The sequence below is a fragment of the Nicotiana tomentosiformis genome, chromosome 12, assembly GCF_000390325.3.
Source record: "Nicotiana tomentosiformis chromosome 12, ASM39032v3, whole genome shotgun sequence".
Taxonomy (NCBI): Eukaryota; Viridiplantae; Streptophyta; class Magnoliopsida; order Solanales; family Solanaceae; genus Nicotiana; species Nicotiana tomentosiformis.
The window spans coordinates 123389346-123407767 of NC_090823.1; the positions used below are offsets into that span (position 1 = coordinate 123389346).

At 35.0% G+C, this 18422-nt stretch overlaps 3 protein-coding genes across 3 annotated transcripts; all 3 read right to left on the minus strand.

The window, feature by feature from the left end:
* Positions 1-345: 345 nt before the first annotated feature.
* Positions 346-3035, minus strand: LOC104086829 (LEAF RUST 10 DISEASE-RESISTANCE LOCUS RECEPTOR-LIKE PROTEIN KINASE-like 2.4). Its single transcript, XM_009591176.4, has 3 exons — positions 2450-3035; positions 1777-2231; positions 346-1683 (listed from the first exon to the last, which is right to left on the minus strand). The coding sequence occupies exons 1-3, from the start codon at positions 2869-2871 to the stop codon at positions 518-520; spliced, it is 2043 nt and encodes a 680-aa protein (XP_009589471.1). The 5' UTR covers positions 2872-3035; the 3' UTR covers positions 346-517.
* A 4933-nt stretch (positions 3036-7968) lies between these two features.
* On the minus strand, positions 7969-8607 carry LOC104086868 (uncharacterized). The gene has a single exon (XM_009591213.1). The coding sequence runs from the start codon at positions 8605-8607 to the stop codon at positions 7969-7971; it is 639 nt and encodes a 212-aa protein (XP_009589508.1).
* A 5006-nt stretch (positions 8608-13613) lies between these two features.
* On the minus strand, positions 13614-18154 carry LOC104086819 (protein SAR DEFICIENT 1-like). Its single transcript, XM_009591166.4, has 7 exons — positions 17973-18154; positions 17802-17877; positions 16712-17267; positions 15547-15707; positions 15102-15296; positions 14877-14979; positions 13614-14219 (listed from the first exon to the last, which is right to left on the minus strand). The coding sequence occupies exons 1-7, from the start codon at positions 18062-18064 to the stop codon at positions 14029-14031; spliced, it is 1374 nt and encodes a 457-aa protein (XP_009589461.1). The 5' UTR covers positions 18065-18154; the 3' UTR covers positions 13614-14028.
* Between the last annotated feature and the right edge of the window lie 268 nt (positions 18155-18422).

Sequence of the window (18422 nt, forward strand, 5' to 3'; positions counted from 1 at the left end):
TAAACTGAAGAAGCAGAACAGCTCATGTAATTATTGTACTGTCATAAAAGAGGAAATAAATGAGAGCCTGTTCTTGATATTCTAATGAAACTCTCCACATTATGTGTAATTAGAAATGTGGTTTTCTTGATAGAGAAGTGTTTCAGATACTGAAGGGGATTAGAGACTAAAAGGGCAGCCCGCGTTCACGCAGGGTCCGGGAAAGGGCTGCATCCCAAGGGTGTGTGATATAGGCAGCCTACCCAAGCATCAGTGGCCGATTCCACGGCTCGAACCCGTGACTTATAGGTCACACGGAAACAACTTGACTGTTGCTCCGAGGCTCAAGGGGATTAGAGACTAGTCTTCATAAATCATAAACATTTCCTTAGATACACCCTAGTACAATATACTGAAATACACATCTTTCGCGGTGAATTATTCAAGTCAAAAACTCACAATTACAGACACAAATTGAAGTTCATTACAACTCTTGTAGAAAGTTTCTTCTTTGGTAGCCATGAAAATATATGAAGGGCTATAAAATAGCAGATGCTTCAAGAGAACTAAGAGCTGAACTTGAAGGAGAAATCAAGGAGGCGTTGAGGGGCATTCCTCGCGCGCTCAAAGAATGTCTTCCTGAACAATAAGGAGTACATAATAAAGGTTTTGGTGGTACTTGTAAGGTCAAATTACCTTCTAACATGTCAATAACTTTGCTCATCGATGGCCTTACTGCTGGATCGGTTTGTATGCACCACAGTCCTACTAATATCATCTTCCTTGCAGTTTCTTCTTCTTCTTCTTTGTTTATAATCCCTTGTAGTTTCAGCTCATCGTCTAGCTGAACGTGCTGATACGCCCAGTAAGGAAAATATATCTCACTTGTATGGCTTACTTCTTCTTTCACATTTTTTCTTCCTCCGACCATTTCTAAAACCATCATTCCATAACTATAGACATCAGACTTGTGTGAGACTCCTCCAAAACTCCTACTGATGACTTCAGGAGCAATATAACCAATCGTCCCTCGTGCTCCTAACATAGATACAATGCTTTCTTTCCTTGTGCAGAGTTTAGCCAAACCAAAATCTGATATTTTAGGACAGAATTCCTCATCAAGGAGTATGTTATGAGGCTTTATGTCAAAATGCAAAATTCTTGTGTTGCATCCCCGGTGCAGATACTCCAATCCTTTAGCAATTCCAACTGCAATTTGATACAATCTTTGCAGTCCCAAGTGAGAGCCATTACCATAAATGTATTTCTCTAGGGATCCATTTGGCATGAAGTCATAAATAAGAGCTCTTTTGCTCCCATCAAGACAATATCCCAAAAGAGACACGACGTTGACATGGGAAGTTTGACTTATGCTCGCGACCTCATTGATAAATTCTTCTCCATCACCTTTAGTTGCTTTCAGAATCTTTACTGCAACAACTCGGCCGTTAGCAAGAATACCTTTGTAGACCCCTCCATAACCTCCTTCACCAAGCTTATCGTTGAATCCATGTGTCATTTTCTTGATTTCCTTATAGCTGTATCTCTTTGTTGCCAGTGATCCATATTGCTTAAGTAAGGCCTCTAGACTCTGATCTTCTGTTTCGCCGTTAATTAATCTTATGCACTTCTTGAATGATTTTCTATATTGTGTATACATAATTCCAAAGAAGATTAACATCCCAATTCCAGCAACCGAAATTCCTATTACCAGAGGAAGAAAAATTATTGGTAGGCTTTGAGAGGAATAATGAATCTCAAGTAGGCTGAAAATCGTTTCATTAAATATTAGCATACCTGTTGTCAACTTGAGAAAATGAATCTTTCTTGCTAAATTAGTGTTTGGTTGCATCAAAACTGACTTTACATTAACTGGACAGGTAAAAGGAAGAGTTGTATCTCCACAACGACAACGAAACTCGATATCAAATTCACATATCCCTCCTGAATCTTGACAAGCCAAACAGCCACCTGAGGCATCACTATAATCCACTTCAAACCCCTCATTCACAGCCTCCTGCAGCTTTAGAGTTGCGTCCCACAGTTGCGTATAAGCAGTAGAAACAAGAGGAACCACTATACTGAAAGAACATCCTTTATCATAATTTCCAACAATTTCATCAGCAAAGAAAACACCAGTGTTGGTTGTTCCTACCACAGAACAATTAATATTGCTTGGCAGCTGTACCTGTGACAGAACCTCAGGATTGCAGCCGTAGAATATGTTTATAAATCTAGTTCCAGGGACGTACCTGTTAGGATCGAAATAATCAGGTGTCATGCGAAAGCTAGTTAGCAAACCTTGAACGACGGTAAATCAGATAACAAAAGAGAAATATACCAAAAGAGACACAAACATAGTTCAGTCAATTTGACATAGTTTGTAGTACTAAAATATATATCTAACTTTATCCAATACTTATGAATCAAACATGCAAACCAAATAACTTGATCCGCCACTAGTACTTACCTGAGACCGTTGATTAAGGTGGTGTTATACTTGTTGAGATTGAACAAAGAAGAAGATTTTGGACAAACATTATGCCAAAGATTATCATGCACAATCCTCATTCGAGTTGAGGATTCGTTAATAGACAGTACATGAAATTTTGAAGGTCGATAACCCGAGTATTTTCTTTGTGAGAAGGAAAAAACAGGCAAAGTGGACAGATTATCTTTGCATTCAAGAAAGTAATCGTCTCGGCCACATAGTCTTGATCGCACACTACCTCCCCAGAAAGGATACTTAATACCATGTATATTTCCACAGTTGTAAGCAGCTTCGCAGTTTATACTCTCGCCTTCAAACAAAAAGCTGTAAGATGATGGAATTGTGATGACTAAAATTAGGAGGAAACAGGTTGAGAGTTGATATAAGAATAACATAACCATTGTTGGCTCTGGAACATATGAATACTATATAAATTTCAAGGTTACAGAATCAAGAACCGATCAAAACACTCTCTCAATCTGGCTAAAGAGCTGAATTCAAGTCAATTGAAACAGTTGAATCAAGTAAGAAACAGGTACTAGTTTAATGGGCTCAGAATTGTCAACACTTACGGCTTCCTCAACAAAGACTTTGACCTGCTTTAATTAAAACGGATGACCAATATACCATTCCATGAAATATTCAAGCCTCCACGGCACAAAAAATAAAAAATACTTGCAGTCGGTACACACACTAAATTATACAACAACGACAACGGCAACAAACCCGTAAAATCCCACAAGTGGGGTCTGGGGAGACTAGTATATATGCAAACTTACCCTTACCTTCGGGGAGATAGAGAGGCTGTTTTGATAGACCCTCGACTCAAGTAAAAAGCAAAAAAGAAGTAGTAACATAAGCTGCAACAACTTCAAGGTAAGAAGATAATATAACAAAGGAGAGGAACCAATAAGGAATAAAAAATATGAGAATAGTCCTAATACTATTAGGGGTCGTTTGGTAGGGGTATTACTAATGTTGATATTAGTTATGCTGACATATTTCTTATCCATTGTTCGGTTTGATGTATTAAAGTATTGCACAATTTCTAAAAGACTTGTTTATTTACAAAAATACCCTCATGACAAAAAAAATTTATGTATATTTGCTGATCGATCAACGTCTGTACAAGCTACTACATAAATACACTGGAAAAGAAATCTATTCTCTAACTACCTAGCCAGCTGTACAATTCTTATTTGTTGTCTTGTAACAGACTAAAGGATAATCCAAAGAATAAATCAAATTGTATATACAAGGTGTATTTTCTGTTTCCTACCACTTCCTTCTAGTAAGCCCAAAGAATATTGATCCAATTTGGGCCCAAAACTGTTAAGACCCAACAGTTGAGAAAGAGCTGCTTGAGCCCAAATGTCTGATGACCCATTAAGTCCAAACCATTGTAGCCATTTGATTAATTGCATCTCATCCGTCCATTGGCATTAAAACCTAAAGTCTCTCTTTCAGATATAAACATATGAAGCTTATCAGAGATGAGAACTATCCAGAATCTCTGTCAATAGAATGTTGTACCTCCATCGATAAACCTTAATTTTTACAATTATCAGCTCCAAATTTTGTATCATCACCAACACCCCCCTCAAAGGGGGAGGAGAGAACCCCCAACTTGCCCAACATATTGTGATGGATGGGTCCTGTGAGGGATTTAGTAAAGAGATCGGCGAGTTGGGAGGAAGATCGGATATAAGAGAGTGAAATGAGACCGGCAAGAAACTGTTGCCTCACGAAATGGCAGTCGAGCTCGACATGCTTCGTTCGTTCATGGAATATCGAGTTTTTGGCGATGTGTATCGCGGCCTAACTATCAGAGTGAAGCGGTACTAGAAGGGAGATAGGGACAGAAAGATCTGCGAAAAAACGAACTAACCAGGTTAGTTCAGCCACAACTCGTCTCATGGATCTATATTCCGCTTCAGCGGAGCTAAGAGAAATGAATGTTTGCTTCTTCGATTTCCAGACAATAGGAGAAGAACCAAGTGAAATGTAGAAACCGCTGACAGATTTTCGTGAATCTGGGCAAGTCCCCCAATCAGAATCACAAAAGGCCATCAATTTGAAAGAGGAAGATGATGACATAAAAAGGCCCAGACCTAAATCTTTAAGCAAATAGCGAAGTACACGAAAGGCGGCTTGAAGGTGTGGTTGGCGAGGGTCCTGCATGTACTGGCTTAAATGTTGAACTGTGAAGGAGAGGTCTGGTCTGGTATGTGTTAGGTAGTTGAGTTTCCCCAGGAGATGGCGATACATAGTTGGATCAGCAATAGGATCTCCTATTTTAGCAAGAAGCTTTACCGTAGGGTCTAAAGGACAGGAAACATGAGACAAGTGCGAGGAGTCAAATTCATGCAAAAAGTCCAAGGTGAATTTCCGCTGACAAAGGATCAGACCCTGAGCTTCTCTGATGACTTCCATACCAAGGAAGAAATGTAAGGTACCTAAGTCTTTAATACTGAACTCTTGCTGAAGAAACTCTTTCAATGTAGTTAATTCAGCATCATCATTGCCTGTTAGCAAAATGTCATTAATATAGACTGCAACTATAGAAATAGAGGAGTCTGTCTTATTGAAAAATAGGGAATAATCGTTTAGAGAGTGAGTGAAGCCTTTGAAATTGAGGGAAGCTGTGGGCTTGGCATACCATTGCCTTGATGCCTGGCGAAGTTCATAAAGTGACTTCTTCAATTTGCAAACGTGATTAGGAGTAGGAGGACTAACCCCAGCAGGAAACCTCATATAAACCTCCTCATTTAAATCGTCATGTAAAAATGCATTGTCTACATCTAATTGGTAAAGTCCCCAGCCTCTCTTCACTGCTGTAGCCAAAATACACATGATAGTGGTCATTTTAACCACTGGTGAAAGCGTTTCAGTGAAATCTATTCCATCTCGTTGTATGTCACCTTTAATGATCAATCTGGCTTTTAGCCTTTCTATGCTGCCATCTGAGTGTTGCTTGACCTTATATACCCATTTACATGGCAAGTCTTTCCTACCTTAGGGTAATTCTACCACATCCCAGGTTTTATTAAGCTCAAGAGCTTCAATTTCTTTTGCCATTGCTTCTTGCCAACTAGGGTGATGAGCAGCCTGTGCATAACTGATAGGTTCTTGGATATTAGACAAAGAGTTAAGCATATGTTAGTTAGAAGAGGTTAATCCAGTAAAGGACACAAAAGTAGGAGTGACTGGAGCTAGGAAACATGAATCAGATACATCTGTGAGGTGAATTACATTACAAACATAATCTTTTAGATAAGCAGGTGTGACATGAGGTCTGGTGGATTTCCTAATGAGGGATTCTATCATAGGTACTGAAGCAGGAGTGGAGGAAGAAGGTAGGGAAAGTGGAATGTGGATGAGAAGTGGAACCATGAGAAGAAGTGGTAGACAAGGGAGTGTGTGGAGGAGAAGCAGGAATGGGGAACTTAGGAGAATAAGCAGCAGTAGATGGTGGAGAGGAAACAACATGAGTGGAGGGAATGATAGGTGAAGAATCAGAAAAAAGAGTAGTAGTATTAACTTTAGCAAGAGGTAGAGAAGGATTAGGGGAAGAACCAGTGTTTATAGAAGCAAAAAGAAAGAACTCTTCATGAAAAATGTCATCCCTAGAGACAAAGGTCTTAAGAGTCTATAGATTAAGCACCTTATATCCCTTCTTCCCATGTGGATATCCAAAGAAAACACAAGGTAGTGCCCTTGGCTCAAACTTTGGTCTGTTGTGTTATATAGTAGAGTCAAAATATAAGTAACCAAAACACTTAAGGTTTGTATAATTGGGTTTGGCTTTGAACAGAACTTCATAAGGGGTTTTGAAGTGTAATATCTTAGAAGGGAACCTGTTAATTAAGTAAGTGGCTGTTAATAAAGAGTCTCCCCAATATGTGATATGCAGATGTGATTGGTATAGTAAGGCTCTGGATGTTTCTAGTAAATGTCTATATTTTCTTTCCACAACTCCATTTTGTTGTGGTGTATAGACACATGAAGTTTGATGTATGATCCCTTGTAAGTGAAAATAATCTGACTGAAGGTGCCCACTACCCAATTCAAAAGCATTGTCTGACCTTATAACTTTGACTTTGGTGTGAAACTATCTCTCTACCCTGTTTAAGAAGGATTTCAAAACTTTGAAGGCATTAGACTTAGTACTTAATAAATAAGTCGAGGTACCTTTGCTAAAGTCATCAACAATAGTGAGGAAATACTTATAACCATCATATGTAGGACTACTATAGGGTCCCCAGGTGTCCACATGAATCAACTCAAATATTGATTTTGTTGAAATAGAACTTGAAGGAAAAGAGAGTTTAGATTGCCTTGGCATAGGACAAATAACACATAGAGTAGAAAATTTTTGAACAGGAAGATATTGAAACTGAATCAACATTTCTCATATTGCTTAAAGGCATGTGGCCTAACCTATAATGCCACAATTTTTCCTTTACATTAGAATCAGAAAGACTAAAACAGGAATTTAAAAAAAAAACAGAACTAGATTTCTGTCTAGATACAAAAGTATTTCTAGACTTAGGTAAACTCTTAGAAACTGCAGCTGAAACTCTTGACTTGAGGATGTAGAGACCTCCCTTTTCTTTACCAATCTCCAGAGAGCTCTTCAGTGAAGGGCCCTGCAGCAGAAAACAAGAAAGAGGGGTGAAAAGAACATACTTATGAAGTTGTCTACACAACTTGTGTATAGATAACAAATTGAACCTGAAAGAGGGCACATACAAGACATTATGTAGTACCACATTAGGTAAAATTGACACTGAACCTGCGTGTGTAACTCTAACTCTATATGAATTTGGGAGTTTAACCATGAGGGGTTTAGGCATAGCCTTATATTCTGTGAAAAAAGTGTTTGTTGAAAGTCATATGCTCAGTTGCTCCACTATCTAATATCCAAGACTCATTATCAATTTGAATGAAACATGCATGTGAATTAAAAAAATTGGCTATACCAGCACAACTAAGGTTTGCAAAAGCATCAGAAGTGGAAGTTGTCTGCTGTCCCATGTTTGCCTGATGGAGAAGTTGCAGAAGTTGTGTTACATTCTCCTGTGTAAGTGTCTGAATCCCTGCATTGTGTGTTCCTTGATCTGCTTCTTCAGCTGAGTTGAATGCAACATTTGCTTGCACTCCTCCTTGAAATTTTCTTTGTTTTGTGAACTTAAAGTATGTGAAAAAACCATGAATCCTGTAGCATTTTTTAACATTGTGTCCTGGTTTCTTACAATAAGCACATATTAATGAGTTTATTTTTGCATCAAAAACTCCTTTGTTGCCTCTCTGTTCATTGTATTTCTTACCCTCTACTTGATTGAAAGCAATGAAGGAGGCCGAGTCTTCTAGGTAAGCAGGGCTAGCTTGAATTTCTCTTTGTTTTTCATCTTGCATTACCAATGCATATGCTTGTCCAATAGAGGGGAGTGGAGAGGACAACAATATGTTGCTCCTAACTCCTATGAAGGTCTCATTCAATCCCATAAGAATTGCAAGAGCCTTTCATCCTGATGAGCCTTCTGGTTCTTTGTCTTTACTCCACAGTCACATTCACACACACATGCAGAGAATGTGTTGAGAGCATCTAGCTCATCCCATAAGCTCTTCATTTTGGTGAAGTAAGTAGACACACTTGAACTCCCCTGCACCACAACACTTAGTTCTTTCTGTAGTTGGAAGAGATTAGCTCCATTTATTTGACTAAATCTATCTTCCAAGTCACTCCAAAGATCTTTGGCACTCTGGGAATACAGCACACCGTCTGCTATTTCCTTTGAAAGGGAGTTAAGGAGCCATGAAAGCACCATGTCATTTGATCTGGCCCAGGCCTGTTGAAGACCTGAGTCTGCAGCTGGAACGGCTAGGGATCCATTAATGAACTCTAGCTTGTTCTTTGCTGACAAAGTTATCACCACGGCTCTTCTCCAACCACCATAGCTCCTGCCATCAAATACTGAAGAAACCAGGTTCATTCCTGGGTAATCTGAAAGGTGAAGATAGTAAGGGTGTGCTGAATCAACAACACCACTAGCCATGGAACCTACTGGAAGGGATCTAGCTCCAACAGGAGTGGAAGAAACAACTGAAGGGCTGCTCTGAGATTCAGTAGACATTTCACAGAAGAGAGGGAGAAATGAGATCTAAAAAAAAGAAATCGGATCGCAAGCACTTCAAGCCTGCTCTGATACCATGACAAAATAGAAGAGGAACTTAGGAAAAATTTTCTGTATATTTGTTGATCGATCAACATCTGTACAAGCTACTATATAAATACACTGAAAAAGGAATCTATTCTCTAACTACCTAGCCAGCTGTACAATTCTTATTAGCTGTCTTGTAACAGACTAAAGGATAATCCAAAAAATAAATCAAATTGTATATATAAGGTGTATTTTCTGTTTCCTACTACTTCCTTCTAGTAAGCCCAAAGAATATTGATCCAATTTGGGCCCAAAACTGTTAAGATCCAACAGTTGAGAAAGAGCTGCTTGAGCCCAAATGTCTGATGACCCATTAAGTCCAAACCATTGTAGCCATTTGATTAATTGCATCTCATCCGCCCATTGGCATTAAAACCTAAAGTCTCTCTTTCAGACATAAACATACGAAGCTTATTAGAGATGAGAACTATCCAGAATCTCTGTCAATAGAATGTTGTACCTCCATCAATAAACCTTAATTTTTACAATTATCAACTCCAAATTTTGTATCATCACCAACACCTCATGACCAGTCCATCACTTTATCTTTTAAAAGAAACATATGTTGAGGAATGTTTTTATATTGAAAAAGGTTTTAGAAAAATTATTTGATTTGCCTACCTATATTGTAGTATAGAAATGAATATTTATTTATAAAAAAAAAATGCTAAGTATTTATTTATCTACGAGAGATATAATTTATTTTTCACTTTCTTAGATTATTAGGCAAAGAAAATTTGAATTAAAAAAATAAAAGGAAAATAAATTGATTACAAGTGCATTCCAGTACGTAGTAGTAGAGTACATATTTATAAATTTACAATAAAGAAATTGGCGGAGTATAGATATAAATAGCGGGAGCAATTTCAGTATCAAACTTTATATCAAACTTGCATTAATATAATAGCATATTTTAATCAATCATAAATTTTGAAGGCAATTTTGTCTTTAACTAAGTTAATGCATGCATTAAAACTCATTGCATTGTTAATAGTTAATATCATGGTTATGCATAGGATAATACCAAATAGTGTGTATAATTAATGCTTGTATAACTAATGCATAAGTTCAAAAAGTGTACCAAATAAGATATTATTTATACACAAAGCTAATACATACATTATTTTATATAATACATCATTCCAGACGAACCCTTAGTATGTACAAAAGACACGTTCGATCCTTGTACCTTAATTAACACACTAAATTATCTTGAGTCTTTTTATGTCCCCGAATATAAAAATGCATATTAGTGAACTATGAGTAAATGAATTTATAAAGCGCGCAGTAGGCTTGAATACAAACTGAAGGTTTGACATTTAGTTATATGTACAACTATATACTCTCCCTCTGTATCAATTTACGTGAACTTATTTGACTGAGCACGTAGTTTAAAAAAAAAGTGAAGATTTTTAAATTTGTGGTGTAAAATAAGACACATAAATATTGTATAGGTATAAATCATTACATAAAGATAAATTGTTTCCAAATAAGAAAATGAGTCATTCTTTTTGGTATGGACTAAAAAGGAAATAGATTTACATAAATTGAAACGGAGTGAGTATAACTTTTGGAAAGTGATGAACAATGAGGGGGAAGAAGCTTCATAGTATCTGCATATGGATGTTGCTTGCTCCGCGTATGAAACAAACTCTAGGAATTTTTTGCCAAGCCAATTAATATATAAACTCGTCTAGTCACTAATTTGACTCTTAATAGCATCATATACTGTATCTTTCATATTCAAACTTTATTTGCAATATATAGCCGCGTTGTATCGCTTCTCTCTACCTTTCAAGCCATGTTTTCCCCCTTCAAATAGGATCATTTGCGTTGCTATTCAACTTTTGATGATAAACATTAATCGGAAACTTAGTAAAAATGGTATTCCACTAATATGCTATAACAAATTAAATTACAATATGATAATGTAAAAGTTACTATATATTTGCTCTATATGTGTACATAACTTACAAGCGTATCTTTTTATTTATTTATTTAATGGAAATCTTTGTGGTCAACTGCTTGGATGATGTCGGAGAGGACTATGATATTTGACAGATATCCATAATAAAAGGCATGAGAAACAGTTAAAGATATTCAGTAAACAAAATAATTTGGTGGCATTTCTATACATGTCACAAACGAGATAGGTTAATAGCTCAAATTATTGACATTTGAAAATGTCGTAAATAAATGTCGGTAGTTAGTTGCCGATATTAATTTAAATGTCGCAAAATTAACGATATTGAAATTTTCGATATTTAACATAAATGTAAAATAAATGTCGGTAAACAAGTTTGTGACATTTAAGTGACTTATGGAGACATTTATAAAATGGCGCAGTATCCCATATTTTGAAATTTAGTTTTGGGGGGGGGGGGGGGGTGGTTGACGAGTGATCAAAATATTTTCTCTTTTGAAAAAAGTTTTTTGAAAAGTATTTTGAAGTAAAATGTGCTTGGGATTGTGTCACGACCCAATTTAGGATCATAACCGACACTTAGGAGCGAGTGCTTCCAAGTAAGCCTCATCGGCATTTTATAAAAAATCGGACAGAGATTCTTCTGTTTTAGGATTATCCAAAAATAAACATGTCTTAGAAATTAACAACACAACCAACCAATATCCACCAAAACAAGTTATAATCCTCATCAACGAAGTACTCCTAACAATTTAATACTAACTCCATCTCCAAAAATACAATAGGAAAGTCTAATACGAGTCACAAATCTATATCAATAAAAGAATACTCATGATACTAAAAAAAAAAGACTATGGAGCGACTCTAAGAGTTTCAAGAAAGAAGCTATAACAAATAAATAACAATCCTTGCCCACGCGAATAACTGCGGGGCTCACCAAAATCTGTCAACTCGTGTACTCTAATTAACGAAATCCTCACCTGCATCTATTGCTGCCTCCGTAAAAATAATAACGGAGAGTGAGTCGCTAGCTCAGTGAGTAATAACACTTAACCATGCTAGTATATTAAACCGAAAATATCATAAAAATGCCCTTTCTAAAACGGTCAATATAATCAGACATTTCATGTGTTTCGTGTAACAGAAAACAATTCAACAAATCGGTAATAAACTCGGTAAATACTGTCTCATAGCAAATCTTTATGTTTGAGAGGTTACCAAGAAAGGATCACGTAATCTGTATCACTGTGTGGACTCCTTCGTAAAAGTAGTCAAATATAACTATAGATTCCTACTCGAGGGAAAACTATAATTGTATGCTAGTTCTACCACTAGCGAGGGTTATAACTGTAATCGGTAATCTGTAAATACAAGGTGCACCAGGTCTAACGAACCCGACGTTAGCTACGGGATCCTTCAAAGTCTCCTCCCATTTATACTTTTCTTCGTAAGCAGTAAATATTCATAGGAATGCATTTTTAAAATAGTACATGACATTTCAATTCTTATCAAATCATGTAATTCCATTTCGGTAATAGTAATCATATCTCAAATAACAGTAAAACATGTCTAGTAACGGTGAGAACATTTTAAATAACTGTAAACATCTCAAGTAAACTGTTCAGTATCATATCAAGTAAAAGACTTGTCCCACATGCAAATTTCAAACATTCGGTAAAAATTACTATTTGCAAAATCATGTATAAACCATGCAGGTTATGAAAACACAAGTTGCGGTAAGATTACTACTCACAATACTTGTGCAGAAATATCCAACACGCCACCTCGGGCACTTTGTTCAACTTCTTCAACTACCTACTTGTAACAAAACTAATCTATGTATTAACTCCGTGAATTCCAACATAGCTGGTGCAATACTTCAAATCAGATTAATTCCCCTATTTTTATTCCTTTGGAACCGAGCAATGATTCTCTGTTTGTTCTTACATTGCGATCGATACAACTATTTGTATAAGGAAAGAAGAATATATTTCGTCTGCACAAAAGCTGTATTCTTCCCCTCAATTAATATTTGTACTAAATATTTCTAGCCTGTACATTAGAGTGTCGGTATAACCTAAAAGAATCTTCAGTCAATTTAATAGGAATTCATTATTTTGCTATATAAGAATATTTTAATTAAGTTGTTAGTCTTGTTTCTACTCTTAATTAGTGAAATAATAACTAATAATATGCTAGGTATTGAGTAAAGGGAATCCCTAATAGATTACGATGGAAAAATTTAGAATTTAATTACCTAATTTGTTCTCCAGCTTCATGAATCCCTTCGCTAGAAAGAAGCAGACCCACCTCACCGTTCCCTTCGATCGCTCCTGTGAGTTTGCCTCTGCCGAGCTCCATTACTTTGCCCCCTATCCCTTTTACTTGTGCTAACGTAGTGACTTGGCCCTAATTCATCTTTGTTATTATTATTATTATTTTAGTTTAAGTTATGCTAAAAGAACTAATATGCCCTTATATAAACATGGGGTATTACAGATTGTTCACAAATTATTGTTCCAATGACAAAATATTCACAAAACATCAAAGAATCAACGACGGTACAAACACATGCTTTGCAATGCGCAGTTTCATAATCATCTAACCAAACACTGCATTTTTTTATTATGTGATCTCATGCTGAGATTAATTTTTTAATCCTTCCAAAAAAAAAAATTGATCCCCTGATGTATAAGGTATTTGGATAATTTACAAGATTAACCTAAAAAAAAGTTCTTTTTTTTTTTTTTACTTTTATAGTACTGGAATAAATTGTCCTTTGAGGTGATCCATATACTTAGGCAAGAAAAGAAAAGGTTTCTACAGAAGTAATTATTTTCAAAAACTTTATAAATTAAAGGTATATTGAAATATATATTCATCAAATGCTTATAAGATATAAATTGTCGTTCTATAAACACTTATTTCTTCTATGAAACATATTTAAAATATGGCTAAAAGCATGTTTTCGTTCTACATACAACTCATACAAATATTTGTTCGGAAATTGTATTGTGTTATTACAAAGTTGAAACTAAACAAACAAATAGATGGGAATACAACAATCGATCACTATATCAAGAATCATGATTTTACAAAAAACAAAGAAACAAAATTCAGAGACTTCTGATAATATTGCCAAACCACACATCCTTTCACAAAGGGGCGGCACAACTCCTATATATATAAATATATATATATCCCATCGTTTGGTGGATTGGGTTCATACATAATTTGTATGTACATCAATAACAACAACAAGTACACCTCAATCACAACTAAGTTGGAATCGACTACATAAATTATCACTGTCTATGTCAATTTACTTAAACCTCCCGAGATCAACGTCATGACAGTAAAATTCATCCCTTTGATTCCTTTTTTCTCGATTTTTTATTTTCCTTAAAAATTCATAAGTAATGTAATTCCCCTTCAGAAGAAGATTCTGAGATATAACGAACTCCATTTTCAACGGGGGAACAAATGTTTGTTGAATTAACAATATTCCAATCATTGTACTCTACTGCTTGCTCAGATCCACTTGCAATTACAAGTGTACTCCTTCGCATTGTATGCTGCTGTTGATAGGCATTCTGTTCTCCTGTTAAGCACACAACAAATTGTCAAATAATTCAACTTTTATGTACTTAGCGGTTACAGGTAGAGCCAAAATTTTAAGTTTATAGGATTTGAATTTACAATAGAACTCATAACTTTGTTTCGCAATTAAATATTTATACATATTTAGTAGATTTTCTTGTACAAATATAAGATCAAAGTAAAAAATATCAGGTTCGTCCAAACCCGTAAATAATATTTTAGCTTCGTCCCTGCTTACTGTGTAATTAATTCGATATAACTAGTTTGCATCTGCTGATAGTGTAAACAAAAGCTTTATATAGTGTGTATATATATAAAAGTTAAATACATTGTCAAATTGAAGTATTACTTAATTAGTCTTTTGTGACAAACACGTCATACTAAAATATACAAGTAAAACGGGTTGACTTTTTTCAATTTTTTTTAAATCCAAATTCATGAGGTTTTAGCCGAAGAATATTTGTCATATCATCTTTAGCAAGTACAACTAAAATAAGGGACTAAAACTTAGAACAGTATCAATTGGGAATAGATATTAATCAAGTATACCTTTCTTATATTTGCTCGCTAACTACTCAAAGTTTATATATTATATCAGATTAGATAATAACACAACAAATAAAAAAGGAAAAGATTAAAATATAAGCATATAAGGTACCTTGAGTAAGTAGAGCTTGTTCATTCATGACCAGCCCACCATCAACTTCTTCTAAAGAACTCCAATTTGTGTAGGCATCCTTCACCAATTTCTCAATATAGGCCTAATATAAATGAATAAATAGATTTCTTAAATCAGTAAAAATGTTTAGGTTTAGCATATATAATATTTAACAGGGTGTTAAACATTAAAACAAAATTCTAAAAAAACTAGGATTTTTCTTACCCTTTGGATTCCTCGCAATTCTCGACTGTGGCAAATTTGCCCATTAATAATTGCCTTAACAACTTGACATATGGGATTGAGGATGAGAGTGTAGGTAGTTCCTCTCGCTATGTATAATTTGGTGCCCATCTCACAAGTTTTTGCATGCCTATATGTTACCTCCCACATTTTTTCCGACATCCCGCTTCCAAGTATCTGTCAGAGATAAATTCATGATTTAAATTTAATTAATTATACTAAGCTCTTTGAAATTATAGGTTCAAAATTAATATTTGTAATACTTCAAAAATTGTCACATGTATTTTGATTCAAATCAAGAAGTCTGACCTTTACTATATATAAACCTATGTTAGAAATTATACTTATTTATTGATGATTTTAGTTTTTTTTTCTTTAATTTGTGTCCCTAGAGAAATGGTGTTACTAATTAATTTGTAATACGTACCCTTCTTAGTTTTTCTGGGTCAATATTTGCCAACTTCAAGAAATCTTGTACAGTCTTGATGCCTTGTGAAGTTAACTTCTTGTGAAAAGTTCCATCTTTTCCAATCTTTTCAAGACGCCACACATCATCTCCCAATTCTGGTGGATAATGCTTCTTATACACTGCGATAACATAAATTAATTTCAATATATGAAATATGGTTATAGTACAAATAGAGCCGGATCCAGGATTTAATTTAATGGTTTTAGCTTTTAAGATTTTTGGTATTGAACTCATTATACTGTTCAAATTATGGGTTCAAATCTAATACTTATCAAAATTTTAATAGCTTTTGACATATAAATTCATGTTTCGTATCAAAAGTTATGGGTTCAGTTGAACCCGTAGCCGAAAAGCTACATACCACCGAATAATGATGTTCAATTAGATTTCATGAATCTAACTGATAGAATCTTTTTAAGCATGTACGTCTAGGTTTAATGACGTGCTTACATGATTTTTTAGGATTTAGGAAGGGGAGGAAAAAAAAAAAGGGGGGGGGGGGGGGGGAGGAGGACATGACGTGTTCACGTACTTTTGTATAAGCATGAAGCGGGAAAATAATGATTAAAGTTTTTGAATAAGTAATTGAATTGACAAGTTAAAAGATACCTTACATGTCAAACTAACAAGTATAACATGCTTTGAACTATATATCTTAACCAATGGACTAAGAAGACATTAATTATTTAAACCCCAATCTAATACTTGTTAATTAATGGAGTATATGACTTGGTATTAGATGATCGATTGAAAGAATAATTGACCAAATCTTTTTTATTTATTTTACTTGTTAAAGTGCACAGATTATGTAACTAGGGTTAGGTATAGATATCACTGTTTGACTTAAGAGTTAAGACCTAGATTATTTGCCTCAAGAGAAATCACTGAACAAAGTGATGTTTCTCGTCGGCACTTCTTCCTTTTCAGCTAAACACAAGGAATATACCCTAAAATAAAAAAATGTTACTTGTAAAAGGATTATATTATCCCGGTTTTCAAGTGATTTTGTTTTCAGTTAAAGGTTCACAAAATAACTTCAAGTGGCCTAAGTAACTCAACAAGTTAATTTTAAAAAAAAAATAAAGTTATATATACTGACAGAATAAAATAATTAATAACTTACATTCTCCGCGGTGGTCTTTAACCATAAAAGAGTCGGTCATGGCTTCCATTATTCGAACATTATTTTGACCTTTTCCAACATGAACAACCTTTGCACCAAGTCGAAACTTCCGACTCCGAATCCAACTAGAATTATCAGTAAATTCAAGATCACCAAGGGAAACAACACCATCTCTCATAGTTATATTAAGTTCACCGGTAAGCAATGGTCTTTTTCCAACCCTTTCCTTAACTATGTTCTTATTGAACTCTTCATTTGTCCAAGTTGCTTCATTTTCTCCAATAGGAAAATCTCCGTCGAGTACGACGATTTCGACTTTAATCGGAGAAGCTAAGGTGGTCGGAACCAGGCAATCGCCAGTTGCGTCCACAAGTAGGAGCTGGAGAGGGTGGCCATGTGAATCCACAATCTTGCTGTTGGTGAATATTGGTAAAGAAAGCTTTTTGTTGAATATCAAACGTAGGTTTGATGGTTCCATAGCTTTAATTCTTAATGAAGGTGATCTCCCTATTGATCGAGAACATCGTCTTAGTCCATTTTCCACCTCTTCATGAACCTATAATTTCAACAAAGATATTGAATAAGAATAGAAATTACAGGGACAAAATACAAAATTGATCGTTCGGCCGAAACTAATTGCATTCTCTAACCAAAAGAATATATATAATATGTATATTTCTTGTATATATTACATATATATAGTAAAGAAATATAAATTTTATCGGCTATTCTTTTTGGAAGCAGCTTAAAATATACATTTCTTTAATTACAATAGGATGAACTAGTATTCATGACTCATAGCGTATAGACTCATTAATTAATTTAGGTAGAGAGTCAAGCGGGTTCTTTGACTGCATCAATATGCATCTATGAATCAAAATGAGTTTTAATTTTATGCACATATATTTTCACTTTAAAGATTATTGTATATCACTCTATTCATAGTATTAGTTGATAGCCTATAATAAATGACAAATGACCTGATATAACATGTTAAATCACAATAATAGTATAAAGAAAATTACATTGTTAGTGTATATAGCGTAAATTCATCATAAAAATATCTCTAATGTCTAATCTAAAATCATACCACTCTTCGGAGCATGGGTTCCAAGGCTGAGCAGAAGTTATCTAAGAAATTCACCATCACCACTTCTTTAATCACACTACAAAGCCAAAAAAAAAAAAAAAAAAGTAAGATAATAAATCTTGAAATATTGAAAAGTAAAAAAACCAAATAACTAATGATGAGGATACATACGAAGCAAAAGAAGGTGTTTTTCTCATGCGTTTGTAATTTGAATGGTTGGAATCAGGATCAGCAGAGTCATCAAAGAATCTTTTAGCTGCCATTTCTATATATATATTGTGAAGTAAATCTCAAGGGTTTTTTCAGTACAACTACTAAGAAAGAGAGGAGAGGCGATGATTTGAGGAAGAGAAGTTTGGTAGTATAGGGTTTATAAAGGGTAGAGCACAAGGTGTCATAGTCTTATCTCAAAAGAGAAAATGAGTTAAAAAGTATTAAAGCTAATGTTATTTTCAATATTAAAAAGAGGTAAAGGAAGTTTCGTGGAATAATGAAAGAAAGAGCTAGGTAATAGAGGATTCCAACTTCTAAGTGATCTAAGGCGATCTGATGTAACGACTTTGACGTCAAGGCCTCTTCAAGTCAACCCCTCGACTCCTTTTGCAAAAGAAACAAAAGGAA